At 37.6% G+C, this 15,602-nt stretch overlaps 1 protein-coding gene across 1 annotated transcript in view; it reads left to right on the top strand.

Annotated features, from left to right (window-relative positions):
- The window catches only part of BTC (betacellulin), a 41,188-nt gene extending 33,802 nt beyond the window's left edge, over positions 1-7,386 (top strand). Inside the window, exons 4-6 of the mRNA XM_030877868.2 lie at positions 2,120-2,266; positions 4,030-4,140; positions 5,580-7,386. Of these exons, the coding sequence (XP_030733728.1) occupies positions 2,120-2,266; positions 4,030-4,138 (256 nt within the window). The 3' untranslated portion in view covers positions 4,139-4,140; positions 5,580-7,386. The remainder of the gene's footprint in view (positions 1-2,119; positions 2,267-4,029; positions 4,141-5,579) is intronic.
- The last annotated feature ends 8,216 nt before the right edge of the window (positions 7,387-15,602 follow it).

Raw genomic sequence — 15,602 nt, 5'->3', positions numbered from 1 at the left:
ATCTTTAAATGTTATTTTTAATTTTAATTTATAAGATATTTATTAAATAAAAACTCACTTATTCATTTGCTCAGCATTTATTAAACATCTACTAGCATCTTTCACCCTTTGCCTCTTCCTCTCCCATTGAAATGACCATCAGCTGATATGTTATTAATTTGATGAGCAGTGAAACAATGTGAGAGCCACTGTAACTGGCTGTGTAAGAGTCTGACTAGCTACATGGCTTCATTGGGTTATAACTTACAGGAAGGACTGCTTACTGAGAAATTCATTTAAAGCATGGGTGAGCAACGGAACCCAGAACTTATAATTAGAAAAACATTCTAAAAGCAGCAAGTAATTGCTATGTACTTTATGGGCACAGTTATTTGTTTAAAAATGCTGTATTTAGTAAATTTGTTAGAGAAACATTTCTGCTAATTGGAAGAGACTCTATTTGTAGATTTTAATTATAACCTTAAAAAAAAAACAGAACTCTAAAGACCTCCCTCCCACACATGCAATTAAAAGTGATTTTCCCACCCCCAGTTCCAGTCCTATGTGCAAAAGATTTTTGATATTTCAAGATATTTCTAAGCTCTCTCTCTTCCTGTTGTTTTGACCTTGCAATGAACAACCTAGCTATCTTGCAGGAAGCAATTTTCCCTCATACATCCTGGGGTCATTTTGCAATAGATGGCATTAGGTGTTTTTTCTGCTTTGCTTGCCTTGAGCCTCACCTTTCAATTGATGGTTGTGACTGAGCGAGGCTTTTTTTTTTTAAGCATTGTATCAGCTACAATATTGCCAGCCAGTAAGGGATCTCCTTACTTGAGAAATAAAGCTTTGTGGGAATTAACTGCCTTAGCTCTTATCGAACATAAACTGTCGAGTGGCCTGGCAATAGATCCTTTCATAAAAGAAACAAACAAACACACACAACCAAAAATGAGGTTGCACAGGAATCTTTGTAAGAAGTAGAGCTTCATCTTTCTGAGATTTCAATAATTATGTATATGACCAGTGTCTCTTCGTGTTTTGAATGAGTCTGAGGAGAAGAAAAAGGGAGAATATTTGTTAGTGCAAAGGTGTTGATGTTACAACACATAATTTTGGTTTTAAAGTAGCCTCAGACAAACTTCTTAGTCGTCTTTTATGCATCTTACACAATTCAGAGAATACTATGGGTGGTCCCTAAATCACTGAGCTGTAGGGGGTTGAGTGTTGCTTGGACAAATCTCCGCTTGGTCAAATGGCTCTGTATCTGCACCTTCAGAAGTGGGGCATATGCTAAGTTGAGGTGAATTCAGGACTGTTGACGGAGTTGGAAGAATGAGAGGGGGAATAGTGCCATTTGGAGAGTCTGTTGATTTCTGGTCACGGCACTTTACTTGGGCCATGGGAAAAAGGGGCATTTAGAGGAGAGTGGAGGGCATGGTGTACAGTTCTGAATATGTGGCCTCAGAGGGTCAGATAAAGCAACTGGAGAGGACGAGACCTATTGTATTTTGAGGGGATGCAGTTGGGAAGGTGGTGAAGGGAAGAGTGTTACCTAGCTGTTACTCCTGAACACAGTAGAACCAGAACGGATGCATGGAAGTTAAAAAGAGAGGCCAGGGGGCTAGGGGTTGGGGGCAGAGAAATCCTGTAGAATAACATTTATGGAGCTTTCTATGTGTTCCATGTTTGATCATATAAGACCATATACTTTAAAAATAATTTATAATAGGAGAATTTGGGCACACTGAAACGCTTTGTATTGTCCTATGATGAAATGGGAAATCCTGGGGCTTTTTGAATTCCCTGTTCTGGGGGTATTTAAACACTTGGGAGTGCTGTGTAGGGAATTTTATCACCCCCTTCCTTTCAAGACAGATTTTAGTAAGTTGTTATCATCCCTGTTTATTGATATTAGGCATATTATTAATGATGTTCAAGGGATGACAGGTTTTCAGCAAAGAATGAAATTTCTCATGAACACAGTGGTTTTACAACTTAACATTTTTTAAGGAACTACACCCTGTATTAATTCCAAGTAATGAATACAGTGTTAGTTTCTTCAAAAAAGAAACAGTAAAGATTCTTAAAAGTCTTTCACTTTTGACCTTGTTGCCCTCTTCTTGTTTCACTTTTATAGCTGTGATGAAGGCTACGCTGGGGCGAGATGCGAGAGAGTTGACTTGTTTTACCTAAGAGGAGATAGAGGGCAGATTTTGGTGATTTGTTTGATAGCAGTTATGGTAATTTTTATCATTTTGGTGGTCGGCATCTGCACATGCTGTCAGTAAGTACTTTTAAATTTAATTTTAAGGGAATCTGAAAACTTTTATCTTTCCTATCTTCTTTCCTTCCTTCCCTCCTTCCTACCTTTTCTCTTTCCTTTTTGCTTTGATTTAAATCACTTTTCACAGTTTGCCATCATTTATTTAGAAACATTTATAATAAACACAGGACATATACTTTCTGTCATTTTCTGAGCATAATTATTGTAATTTAAAATAAAATTTATATAAATCTCCTAATTAAAAAAAAAAGGAGGTGGGCAAAATGAATGAAGGTGACCTAAATATACAGACTCCTAGTTGTAAGATAAATAGGTCGTGGGGATGTAATGTACTAATGGTGACTATAGTTAATAATACAGTGTTGTATATTTGAGAGTTGCTTAGAGAGGAGATCTTAAAATTCTCATCACAAGAAAGGAAACTTTTGTAACTATGTGTGGTGATGGATGTTAACTAAACTTACTGTGGTGATCGTTTTGTAATATAAACAAATATCAAGTCATACCTGAAATGAATACAATGCTATATATCAGTTATATCTCAATGTAAGTCAATTATTTAGTCCTAAAGTCCATCATATTTTATGTGGGTTTATTAATAGGCTAAACAATACTTTTATTTTCTTAAACTGTACCATGACACAACAACTTTGAAAGATGGAAACACACAAAAATATTTTTTTCTTGGTCACATTAAAATAATGAAGTTTATTTATGAAAGATGACTGCACTGTTCCTCCTGTCTTTACTTTTCATTATTTACCTCATCTTTGGTAATTAAGAAAAACCTTGTTTTTTCTCTGAGACAGAATGGCTTGGTATAATTCTTAAGTTAGTTTTGGAAACTCATCAAATTTTTTATCAGGCCAGGACTCCCCCATAGCATGCTAAAAAGGCATTTTCTAAAATGCTACCTTCTTGTCTAGAGAAGCCTCCTAAATTGTTACATTTACCCTCGGGCTGTGGTATTTATTAGAGGAGGGTGTTGCCTGATTCCTTTCTTTACAACATTCTGGGTAGAAAGGCATTAGCATAGCTGTCGGCAGTCTAGAGTGATTTTTGTCCCAGCTCTGTCATTAGACATCTTTGAGACCTTGGACAAGTTTCTTAACCTCTTTAAACTCTGATTTTATTTTCTGTAAGACAGAGGATTAAACCAAATAATCTGTAGGATTCCTCCTAGGTATAAAATTGGAAGGTATTTTTCAAGATTTTACCTACTTTATGGCAAAAAGGAGTTTTTATAAGGCCAAGTTTGGGGCAGAGCTGGGAAATGCCCTATTTTATTACATTAATTTTACTTTAAGAAAACTGGACTGCAGCCCAGAATATCTAACACACTTCTTAATTAGTATATCTAGAAACTTAATATCCAGAGGCTACCCTCACTCTCTTGGTTTTCTTATGTCTGTTTCCATTTTGTACTATTTCTTATTTACACATTAAATAATACTTATCAGTCTATTTTGTAAAATGGCTTGGCCTGAAAACGTTTCTTGTGCTCACCAAGATCTATCAACAATTAGGTACCATATTCTTCCTATGTATCTATAACTACACCCTATCCACACTGATGCTATTGTAGCTATCATGTGAGCCTAGAGAAAGGGATGGATAAAGAGAGAACCTAAATTTTATTTTTTTAAAAAAGGAACCTATACATTTTTAACAGTCTAGAAATAAGATCATGGGCTCTCTTGATTAATTTTGTGACTGCATTAACTAATAGGACCACACTAATTTCTAACACTTTGTTTTCCAAGTCCTCTTCGGAAACATCGAGAAAGAATAAAGAAGGAAGAAGAAATGGAAACTCTAGGTAAAGATATAACTCCTATAAATGATGACATTCAAGAGACTAGTATTGCTTAATGGTAAGTGTGATAAACTTGGTAGATGGGGAACACGTGACATTTACCTGGTGAAGTAGGGCTTAACTGCATCAAGTAAATCATTGTTTGGGATTTGATTATGTTTAAAAACATCTAAAAATAAATTGACTTTTTTTTTTCATAGAATCTGAAGCCAAATAAAAGACTTTCTCATATCTTCCTTTTGGATGTCACTCTACCACAGAGATAGAATGTGGACTTTTATATACTTTTTCTAATGTACTGAGATCAGTCTGCTTTCTAGTTCTGCATGGCTGTGGTCGTTATTTTATATTCTTATAAAATATTATAAGATACTTGATATATTTTTCCAATATATCACAAGAGAGAAGAATTTTAGTTTAGACATCTCACACTGAAAGGAAATAACAAAAGCAATATTTTAATAACTGCATTTATTGAGCATTTACCACATGCCAAGCACTGTTCTAAGCTCTTTTAAATATTCTATCATTTGGGATTTCAGCAGGAATCACAAATCCTCTCGGATGATCCAAAAAAAGACATTTCGATGAAGGGGCTGGGAGTGCAGGGGTGAGGGTACCCATAGGAACGTTGAGGCTCCCAGAGTCTAGCAATTGCAGGAGGCTGTAATGCTGGGGAAGAGGTACCTTGGCCTTGAGACTCTGGCTGTGCTGGAAGACCCCACCAGGCAGGAGCTGTAGCTGTGGATGGAAATAGCCACAGCCGGCAGCTAAACAATGAAGGAGGCAGGAAGTGGAGAAAAATGCCCCCAAACCTTCTCTCCTCTTGCCTTCAGATCTTTGGCAGGTGCCTCCCACTAGCCAAACTCAATGAGAATCCAGAGGAAAAGGGAGCCCTTGTGACGCAATCTGTAGGTCAGCCCCACCCCGGAGCGCGGAGCAGCAGCACAGAGGAAGACTCAAGGGGGCAGACGGAGCATAACTAGCTCAGTCAGACGGGGTAGTTTTGTCTGTAGGGCATCAAGCACAACCAAACTGGTTTAAAATAAAGGAAGTGTATTGGCTCACACGCACTGGCAGTCCAGAGGGAAGGTAGCATTCACACTTGCTTGTACCAGAGTTCCCATGCAGAGAACAATTATTTCTGTCCTTCTGTTCACCAGTTGAAGAGTTGGCTTCATCTTTGGCTAACTCCTCTTAGGTCATAGAAGAGGCCGGTAGCAATCAAGGCCACATACTTTCTTGTTCCCATCCAACAAGCGAGAAAGATGACTTTCTATAGCTCGCCCCACAGTGCAAAGAATCTCCTTTCCCAGGAACGCCCAGCAGAGTAATAGGGTATAGTAAATGCTTACCAAGAAATTATAATATTCTCCTAACTTATTACCAGAATGACACGAATGAATTGAAAACAAAAATGCTGGCTCTAGATATTTTTTGTAATTACATAGTACATTTCTTTTCAATGGCTTGCTCTTTTTTTCCTTTTTCCTGCAGTCTATGAAGGTACCTCCAGGCTGGTGGCAAACTACAAAATACCTTACTCATTTGAAAATGGACAGACTGTGTCTCAGGAAAACAGCTAGCAAAATGAATTTTAAATAATGTATTTACTTTTTGTTTGTAATGTTAATTTGTGTTGTTTACTGTTGTTTTTATAATAATAATAATAAGTAATTTTATTATTATATAGTATTTGGGAAAAGCACCCAGTTAAGAAGGGAAATTTTAATAAATTTCCACTTAAGTTTTGTCACCGGGATTATTAGTCAAACAAAAAAGAAGAGTAGGAAGGAGTTTAGATCCGAGGAATTGAATTAATAATAAAGCTACTATTTATCCCAAACTTACTATGTGCTAAGAGTTTGAAATACATTATTTCCTTAATTCTTTTAAGGATCTATGATCCTCATTTCTCATGTATAGAAACAAGCCCTAAGAAGTTAAATAATCTAACCCAGTTTTACAGAGTTAGGAATAGGTAGAGCTGAAACTGGAACCAAGATTTACCCAAGTTCAAAGTTTGTGCTCTTAACCATCATTGTTTTTTCATTGTAGTTGTTGCAACCTAACTCACAATATAACCCAAGACTTCACCCTAAACTGTGTTTTGCCATGATTCTGAGACACTGGTGCATTTTCCTGCAGAAACTCAGAATGCAGAGTCCTGGATATACGTTATTGTTACCATCATGCTTTCCGTAGTCTTGACTTTCATTATGCTTCTTTGCTCCTTTATAAATTCTCAGTGATATGCACACATTCTTACATTTCTAAAGCAAACAGATTTGCCCCATAGCTAGGGTAATGAGCAGAGATGGGAAGTAAATGCCTGAAGTCTTTAAGCCCCAGGTAAGTGTCTATGCTTGCTAAAGGATAGATAATAGCACTGGAAGAGGCTACGTATCCCGGGGTAAATGGTCAGTGACAGTACAGCAGAGCCCAAGCAGACACTGGCTGTGACCGTACCCTCATTTGTTCTTCTAAGCAAACAGTACCCATGATTGCTCTCAGGTGAATTTTGGTGCAATCAAATTATGACCATAGTCATCTATTACTTGGGATCATCTTGCCAAATGCTCCTTCAACTCCAGATTACGGTTAATAAAGATTCTTTTTAAACCTGAAACAGCAGAATGCACATTGAGCCAATATTCCATAGAATATGGAATTTCCTACATTTTTATAAAAAATGATGAGATGTCCTCAAATGGCTACACTTTGGCTGTTGTGCCTGTCAGAAAAGCAGCTTTTCCAGAATCTTTGTAAATTTTACTTTGCAGTGTAGGCTCCACACCCAAAGTGAATCAGAGAATTCAGAGAAAAGGTGAAGTTGTCTATTACCTTTTATCACGTGTCATGTTTCAAGTGAGACTGAGGCTGTGCTTATGTAGAACACAGAAATAGCTCAAATATCCATGAGAGCTAACTGAGACAACTGATCATTTTCTAAATCCATTTTTTCTCCTGAGAGTGACCACTCTTGAAATAGGATCAGTTTCAACCAATCCATGTCGTATACACTTTATTTTCAAAAGCCTCCTCTGAGCTCCGTCACGCTCTTTCTCTTTCTCAGTCTTCACTGATAGTAAGAGTGCTTGAAACAAACAGAGGTTGGTTGACCAGTGGATTCTCTCAAGACAATTCAAGCTTGGGAATTTTCTTTTGATGCTAAAATATTAATGGTGTCTCTTGAAATTTGGTAGATCGAACTACCAAGAAAGTACTTCAGAGATTTTCGTATCTTTTCAAAATGTATTTTGTAATTGTTTTGCCTATGTTAAATGACCTTGTTTATGTAAACTGTCAGTATTATCATGTAATAAAATAAATTTATTTTTAAAACAAAGCAAATGTGTTCACTTAGGAATTTTCTATTGTTACCATGAATTATTAATAGAAATAAATTTGAACATTATTGCCTTAAAAAACCTTATATATTATAGCAACTATCATTAATACGTTTGAAATAGTCTACTCTGACCACGTGTTTTCCTTCGAAACTAAAGAATTTGGAGGTGTCGTAGACACCTATGAGATTGTCTGCCCAACAGCCTGGCCATATTTTTTAACCTCAGCTCCCACCTCCAGCTGCGTTTGGTTGGTCTAAGGCGGGCACTTGATGAAATTGGGCCAATTGGAGTCATTCCCAGGGAAACTGGGAACTCGAAATAAAGTTACTCTTCTTTGGGTTCGTGGGGTATACAGACGTGCATTTTGACACTTTTGGCAGTCATATTTTGCTCCGTGTGGACCAGAAAAGCAAAAGAAGCTGGTGAGAGAAGAACAGAGGTGAGAGGTGAGTTTCCCGATAGTCTGAGTTCGTATCCCGTGCATTCTCAAAGTTTAGATTCATTCCATTCCCGTGTGCAGCCTCCACGAGACCTGCTGGTATCTTTATGATAAATTCCTCATTTGACTTAAGCTAATTCTATTTGGATTTCTGTAACCTGGAACCAAGATCCTGACCAACTCTGGTGCATCATGAGGTTGTGGACAACAGTTGCTTAAAGCAGAAATGACATCCTTTATGAAACATTATGTTAAAATCCCAGAGAGGAGGGTGACTTAGCCAGCTTAGAAGGAATCAGGAAAGGCTCCTGAAGGAAATTACATCCGATGACTGGCTCTGAGAAATAAAGGTCTCTGCCCAAATCCTGGGTAAAGCTAGGTATTTCTCGGATCCTTGTCAAATTCTACAGAATTTCTTGGAAAGCTCTAGCAGTGGAGGGGCTAGTGGGTGTTGCTACAAGGGAATGTGAGAAGGGGTGGAACCAAGGCTTCGTACCTTGTTCCAGAATGTCCTGTGCATGACAGGGTAAAATATTTGGGCATGTGAGGTGAGATGTTCCCGTTTCCAATACTGTTATATTATTAAGCGATGGGCTGAGATGGAGGAGAGCTTTTATTTTCTTTCCTGAAGTGATTATTTGGGCTTCTACATTTTCCACTCTGCATTATTGCCCATGGACTTGGCAGGTTACACAGAGAGTAGAGTAAATTGTTCTGGGTCAAATAACTTGCTATTTGGATAAGGCCCTGGTTTGTGCAAAATTCTGTGAAGGAAGTCCAGGACATATTTCAGCGCTCATGGTTTTAAGACCAAACTATGGCCTTAATGAGACCTTCGTTTTAGTATATTTTGCAATACTATATTATGAGAGCCTAAATATATTGGGGCATTGCTGTCATTCATTCACTCAAAAATATTTATTAAGTACCTACTAAGTGCCAAGTACCTCAGTTCTGGGACCTCATCAGTGGACAAATAGTGACCTCATGGTCACCAGCTTACGTTGTAGTGGATATACTCTTTCATAGCACTGAATTTAAAGCAAGGCTTATCCAAGAATTCATGTTATCCAGAGGACATTGTCATTAGACTTTCAACCTATACCACTGTCTTGCAGCATGAAACTCAAGATGAGCATTCACAGAACTCAGTATATGGTAGGAAGAGCAGATTTCTTTTGACCACCAAATAATTTACGTATTTTAATAATGACTGTCAGCAAAAAAGAGTATAACTATGTTTCTTTGGTGTAGGAATCTTGGTTTATACATTTTTTTGTTGTGGTTGATGAATATGAGTGCTATATTTGGGCATCTGTTCTTCTTCAAATAATTTTCTATGCTTCAAGGCATTTTTCTCTGCAAAGAAAACCTGTTCCCATGTGATCAACTTTGGCAGCTGAGTGTTGATGCCGGAACATAACATGCGAATAGTCTATTCTTGTCTGTCTGTTAGTGTTACTGGACCCTGAGAATGTGTATCTTATAATAACATCTAGTTGACACTTCTGTAAGCTCACTCGTCCTCAGGACCTGTCAGCTATTGGTGTCTGAAATTCTACATTAGGAAACTAAATAAACGATACAACTCCAAAAACTGTATCAGCAATGAATTCCAAGAGATAAATTATGTTTATGCTATTGGAAATTTCAGAATGTGGATACCTAGGAAACTTTAAGCAACAATTACAGTCAGTACTTGTATTATAGAAGAAATGTTAGCCAAACATATTTTTAAAGACTTTTTCCTCCATTTTTTTCTTATACTTACTCAGGTTTAAGTTACCAGAAAAAAAGCACAACAGAGGTACTTCAGTAGGTGTTTTCCTTTATCTCTTTCTTCAGCTTATTTAAAAGAAGTCAAGGAAACAGAATTCTTCACAAACACCGAACTCAGTGTTGCTTGCTACAGAAAGTGTAATTATTCTTGTGAGGTGTGTGCAGAATAATAAAATATTTTGAAGCTCTGTGATCCAAGCTGGATGACGATTTGTCATATGCTGGATTTTAGTAAGAACTCTTCTACGTGGAAGCCCAGGGAGGTTCCGTTTCCCTGATGGAACTCAGAATGAGGCGTCAGGGCAGTGGCAACCCTCAAAAACGTCAACTTTCTTTGGCTTTAATTATTAATATTATAATTATTACTATTAATTGAATTGAATTATTCATATTATTTCACAGAGAGCTAATGTCAGGACAGGGATACCCGAGTGTTTTATTTTCCCTTCACCTGAAAGCAGACTTTGAGATGAGCACATGGGAACAGCTATTTATTTGGGAAACAGTTCCAGGATATACAAGTAACAGCAAGAGGGGAAAATGAGGCAGAGAAGCATGAGAAGCTCCAGAAGGGCATGTTAGTGAGAGAATTACTGCTGTGGACAGTGGGATTAATCCCACTTGGATCCACTGAGGAACCATGTGGAATGCCCCTCAGAAGTGTCCCACCAAGCCTTGTGTCAAGATGGACTTTCTATTTACAGACATCTGCCCCTCATTGGTTGAGGGTTAAATGCCCTATACATTTGGGTTGTCCTACTCACAGGTAGAGAAATCCTCTGCTATGTTGGAGAAAGCCTCTGGACAGAGAAACAGAATTGGAGGCAAGTGATGTGGGAAAGCAGTGTTTCTAGATCTGTGGAGCTGACGTCCAGGTGGTGGTGGTGGCTTTGGCACCTGGCTTCCTGCAAGCCTGCCAGTCTCTCTCTTCCGCTTCACTGTAGTGACAGGGGTAGAAGGCAGGGTGCAGAAGGATGAGAGAGATGGAGAGAGGAGACAAGACACCCTCGGAGTATGAAGGCAAGCAGTGGAAATGGCTAGAATTTAGCCAGGGTCCTCTGAGACTATCCCCACACCACACTTGTGTTTATTCCCTTCCTCCTTCCCTCACATCCTCCTCTCATCTACTCTCTCTTTTTCTCTCTCTCCCCTTCTTCCTCCTTCTCCGCTTCTTCTTATAATCGATTTTAATTTCACTCATCTTTCAGATAATGCCTACCACAAAGTTTAAGAAATTAACTGTTATTTTTAAAGACTAAGAGTTCCCACAAAATAAAAATATTCTTCTAAATGACCTCCCTCTAGACTGTTTCCCCCCCTAAATTGAGCAAAAGCAATCACCTGTCTTCAGCAAATACACACAGAATTGCCCAATAAATATAGGTTGCCATGGAAACCAAACCAAAAGAGAATAGAGAGATAAGGTTGAATATTAAGGATTTGTTTGGCCTCAGTGCCATTGTTTTTCAAAAAACAAAATTCTTTGGTCTATGAAAGTGTGAACCATTGTTGCCTTTCAGAGATATACCAGGTGAATCCTAAAGCCATCCCTAAACCTTTAGTTTCTGTGCAGTTTAGTGCTTTTTCACCAGCCCTTCCTCTACCTCCTTTTTCCCCTTCCCAGGAGCTCATAAAAGAGCGATTGCAAATGACCTCTGGTGGCAGCATGCGTTGGTGGTAGTGGTGTGGTGGACAGGAAAAGGGATTTGGAGTCAGATAGACCTGGGTGTGCATCTCAGCTTTGTGGTGATATTTTCCCATCAGCATTTTGACACTGGAGGCTCTAATTACCTAGGGTATCTTGACACTTTATTCTGTAAGTTGAAATGCTCTCATTTTGTTTTTAAAAGATGAAGAGTGCTTCAAGGACCAGTGCATTTTTCTCTGTACATCTTATCGTTCATATTCAAATCTGAGACTCCTTTCCTGTTAATGAGCATAATTTGCTTAGTGCTATGGTTAAAATATTCTGACGCAAGTCATTCAGAGTGACGAGAATTCCTACCTATTTCTCCACAGCTCAGAAACTTCTCAGGAAATTCATCTTCACTGAAAAGACCAAGGGATAATATTATCAATGGTAATATTACTATGTCAAGTAGCCAAGGGCTGTTTCTTGAGGTTCCATGAAGGCAATTTTCATTGGAGCTTAGGGGAGCATCATGCGGTGAGGCTGGAACCAGAAATTGCATATTTGAGTTTCAGACCATGGAATTTGTTAGCTAAATGAACTCGGGCAGGTACTTATGCTTTTCTAGTCTCAGTTTTCTTATAAGTCATAGAATAATTTCTAAATGCCTAATTGGACTCCTGCAGGTTTTCTTTATTCCTAAGATAAGCCAGCATTCATATAGTATATATTATGTGTCAGGAATTGTTCTAATGCTTCAGATAGGAACTCATGGAATGCTCCCAACACCCTTACGCACAAGTACTTAGTGTTTTCCTGCAGAGGAAGCTGGAGGACACAAGGTGAATGTCTTGCCCAAGATCACACACCTTGTTAAGTGGCAAATCCAGGATCTAATGCAGGAAGTCTGGCTCCAGACTTTTATCATCACTAGAAAATATTTATGAAGTACTTACTAGTACTTACTAATTTCCTAGATACAGTATTAAGCACTTTACAAATAAAATCTAATTTGTTCCTGTTTGTTCTCATACCTATAAGAACTCTATGGTATTGGTACTATTAACTGGGTGCAGAGAAGGAATTAGGTTCAGAATGTGAGCTCAAGGAACTTGCCTGTGGTCCTATGATTCACAGGCAGAAATTATTTCTTTTGCTTATAATATTCTCCTTTTACTGCTCACCCTCTCCTTTGCTGGTTAAAATTCTCATCATTCTTCAAGTCTCAATGTAAACATTGTTTCTTCTAGTAGTCTTTGCTGAAACCCTATACTAGACAAATTTGGACTAAAATGGACAGAGATAGTTCAAAATAAAAAAAATTATCTCAGTCCCCAAATTTTTATAAGTAGGAAGGAAGCAGTCTGAGAAATCTGCTTAGTTGCAAATGTGTAATTTCATATGGAGAATGAAGGACATCTCAAGTGATGGAGGAAAGGGTGTAGGGAATGGAAACAAGAGACATAAACAATGGACAAAGTAACCACTCCCTGGGAGCAGAGTTGCCTTCTAACCAGGGATCATTCCTTTTCCTCACAGGAGGGATATCTGACGATGTATACTCAGCTGGATTTCAGAATTGCTATGGAAAAGTGACTGCTGTGTTGTCCTGTTTCTTCCATTTGTGAATGAGAGTCCTGTTATGGTTATTTCGTACCTGTTTTTTCATTGCATGTTAGGTGTGTCAAAAGCAGTTACCTTCTTGTAAGTTTAAAGGTCTCTGAATGAAGGAAATGTGCACCCAAGATGCCACACTCCAGAATTTCATCTACATTTGAACAGGATACAAATTGCAAGGTATTAGATCCTGAGACTGATACTGTGTTGGATCAGACTTTGGGAACAGTTATGGGGAGTTCAGTGTATTTTGCATTGGGAATGGACTGTGATAGATGAAAACAAAATGGCCACACTATTCAGCAGTTCCTTCTGTCAAGAGGTGGAATCTGTTCTCCACCCTTACATGTAGATTTACCTATGGGACTTGCTTTGGCCAATGGGGCTCTAGAAAACAGAGGCTTGAAAAATTCTTGTTCATTAAATTTGTTCTTTCTTGTTTGGGAATCCTCCATGTGAAAAAGCCTGGATTAACTTCCTGTAGGATAAAATTTGATGTGAAGAAAGTCCTCACTGAGCTCCGATAACCCACAGAATCATGAGCTAAATGAAATGGTTGTTGTATTAAATCATTAAGCTTTGAGTTGGTTTGCTATGCAGCAAAAGCTCACTGATGTTGGTTGGATTTGCACGTATAGATAGTAGAGAGGAGGGAGTTCCATTTCTATCTTTAATAATATAGCATTAAGTGAGTAGCAGTTGTAAGACAACGCAGGGAAATTTACACGCTGTAGCAGCTTTTCTCTCCAACTTCTGGATTTAACGAACACACACACACACACAAAACTATGCTAATCCAGAATGTACAGAGATCTCTATCTATAATAATCAGGTATTCCAGTGAGGATCATGCTGTGAGATGATGCATTTAGAAGAAATCTAAGCTAACAAACCAACTGATGATCACACCCATGAGATAGTCAAGAGACAAACTTAGTGTACTGAATGAAACAATCAGAAGTAATTTCTTTCTTTCAATCAATATTTTACTAGATGTCTATTGTGTGCCGTAACTGGGCAAAGGAAGACGATATGTAATTCCATTAGTGTATTGTAACTGTAATTAAAAAATTTACTTTCTCAGGCATTTGCTATATTTGGAAGCTCTAACTAAGGGCTCAATAATAAGGAAACAACTCAATAAGATCAAAATAAAGTCTTATCTGGGCAGCAATTTCACAGTAAATTTGGTTTGATAAAAATTTCACATGAATCATTTTTTAATAGACACTCAAGCACTGTGAACTCTTTGGAAGACAAATGTCAAGGAAATAAATGTTATGCCTTGCTAATTTTAAATGCACTTGCAATATGGCATCTACTATAAAGGAAATACTTTTATCTGATTTTTGCAGTTTATTATCCTTTTCTGCTTTTGAGGTTGAAGAGGCATTGCAGTTACTCAAGCTTTTTAATTTTCCCTTTTGATATAGAATTCTTACTTTATTCTTATTGAAAGAGTTCTTTAAGAATTAGGTAAAAATTAATAAATTAAAATATTCTTAAAATTTCTTCACATTTAGAGTCTGATTCATTTAAGTCACTTTTAAAAATAAACTTTATTTTTTAGAATGAAATAAAGATTCACAGAGAAATTGTGAAGATGGAACAGAGAATTCTCATTTACTCCACACTCAGTTTCTCCGATTATTAACGTCTTATATTAGTATGGCATGACTGTTATAATTAATGAACCAATATTAATATATTACTATAAACTAAAATCTATGTTTGATTCAGATTGCCATAGCTTTTGCTTAGTGTTCTTTTTGTTTCTTTGTCCTAAGTTCCCATCCAGGATATCACATTATATTGTATCATCAAGTTTCCTTAGGCTTCTCTGGGTTGTGACAGTTTTTCAGCCTTTCCTTGTTTTTGAACTGGGAAGTCTTGAGGAATAAGGTATTTTGTAGAATGTCCCTCAGCTGGGATATGTCTGATATTTTTCTCATGACTAGACTGGGATCATGTGTTGTTAGGTGAAAAACACAGAAGTAAAGTACCATTTTCATCACATTGTATCCATGGTACATACCATCAACGTAACTTATCACTGCTGATGTTGACCTTGATCATCTGGCTGAGGTAATGTTTTCCCAGGTTTCCTCATGTTAAGTTACTCCTCTTTTCACATTTTCCATAATATAGTCTTTGGAAGGAAGTCATTATGTGTATTCTACACGTAAGGGGTGAGAAGTTATGCTCCACTAACTTGAGGGTGGAGTATGTACATAAATTATTTGAAATTCTTCTACATGAGATATTTGTCTATTCTCCCCCTATTAATTAATTCCATCCTTAAAATATTTAATCATTTATATTAGGATGGATTCATGGATATTTATTTCATACTTTGGGTTATAATCTAACACTATTGCTTATTTTGTTGCTAAAATTGTTCTAGGTTTGGCCGTGGGAGCTCTTTCATTGGACACCCGTGACCGTTTGACCTATCCTCATCATTGTGGGGTCTTTAGTTTGTTCAAAAGTTTTTGAATGACAAGCTCTAGCTAAAGCTCATTTTAACTTGGTGTGTTCTCTGTCTATTTCTGTCCTGCCTTTGCCTCTGTCTCTCTTCGCCTCTGGCTCTCTTCTTTCTCGTTTCGCTTCCTTTACTCATCATGATCTGAAAATAAGAAAGGATAGATGATCTCAAATTTTGCTGTTTGAAGGTAAGATAATTCTTCTTGGAGCCTAGCCAG

The sequence above is a fragment of the Globicephala melas genome, chromosome 5 (assembly GCF_963455315.2).
Source record: "Globicephala melas chromosome 5, mGloMel1.2, whole genome shotgun sequence".
Classification (NCBI taxonomy): Eukaryota; Metazoa; Chordata; class Mammalia; order Artiodactyla; family Delphinidae; genus Globicephala; species Globicephala melas.
Note: the sequence above shows the minus strand (reverse complement) of the source record. Positions and strands in the feature narration are given on the sequence as shown.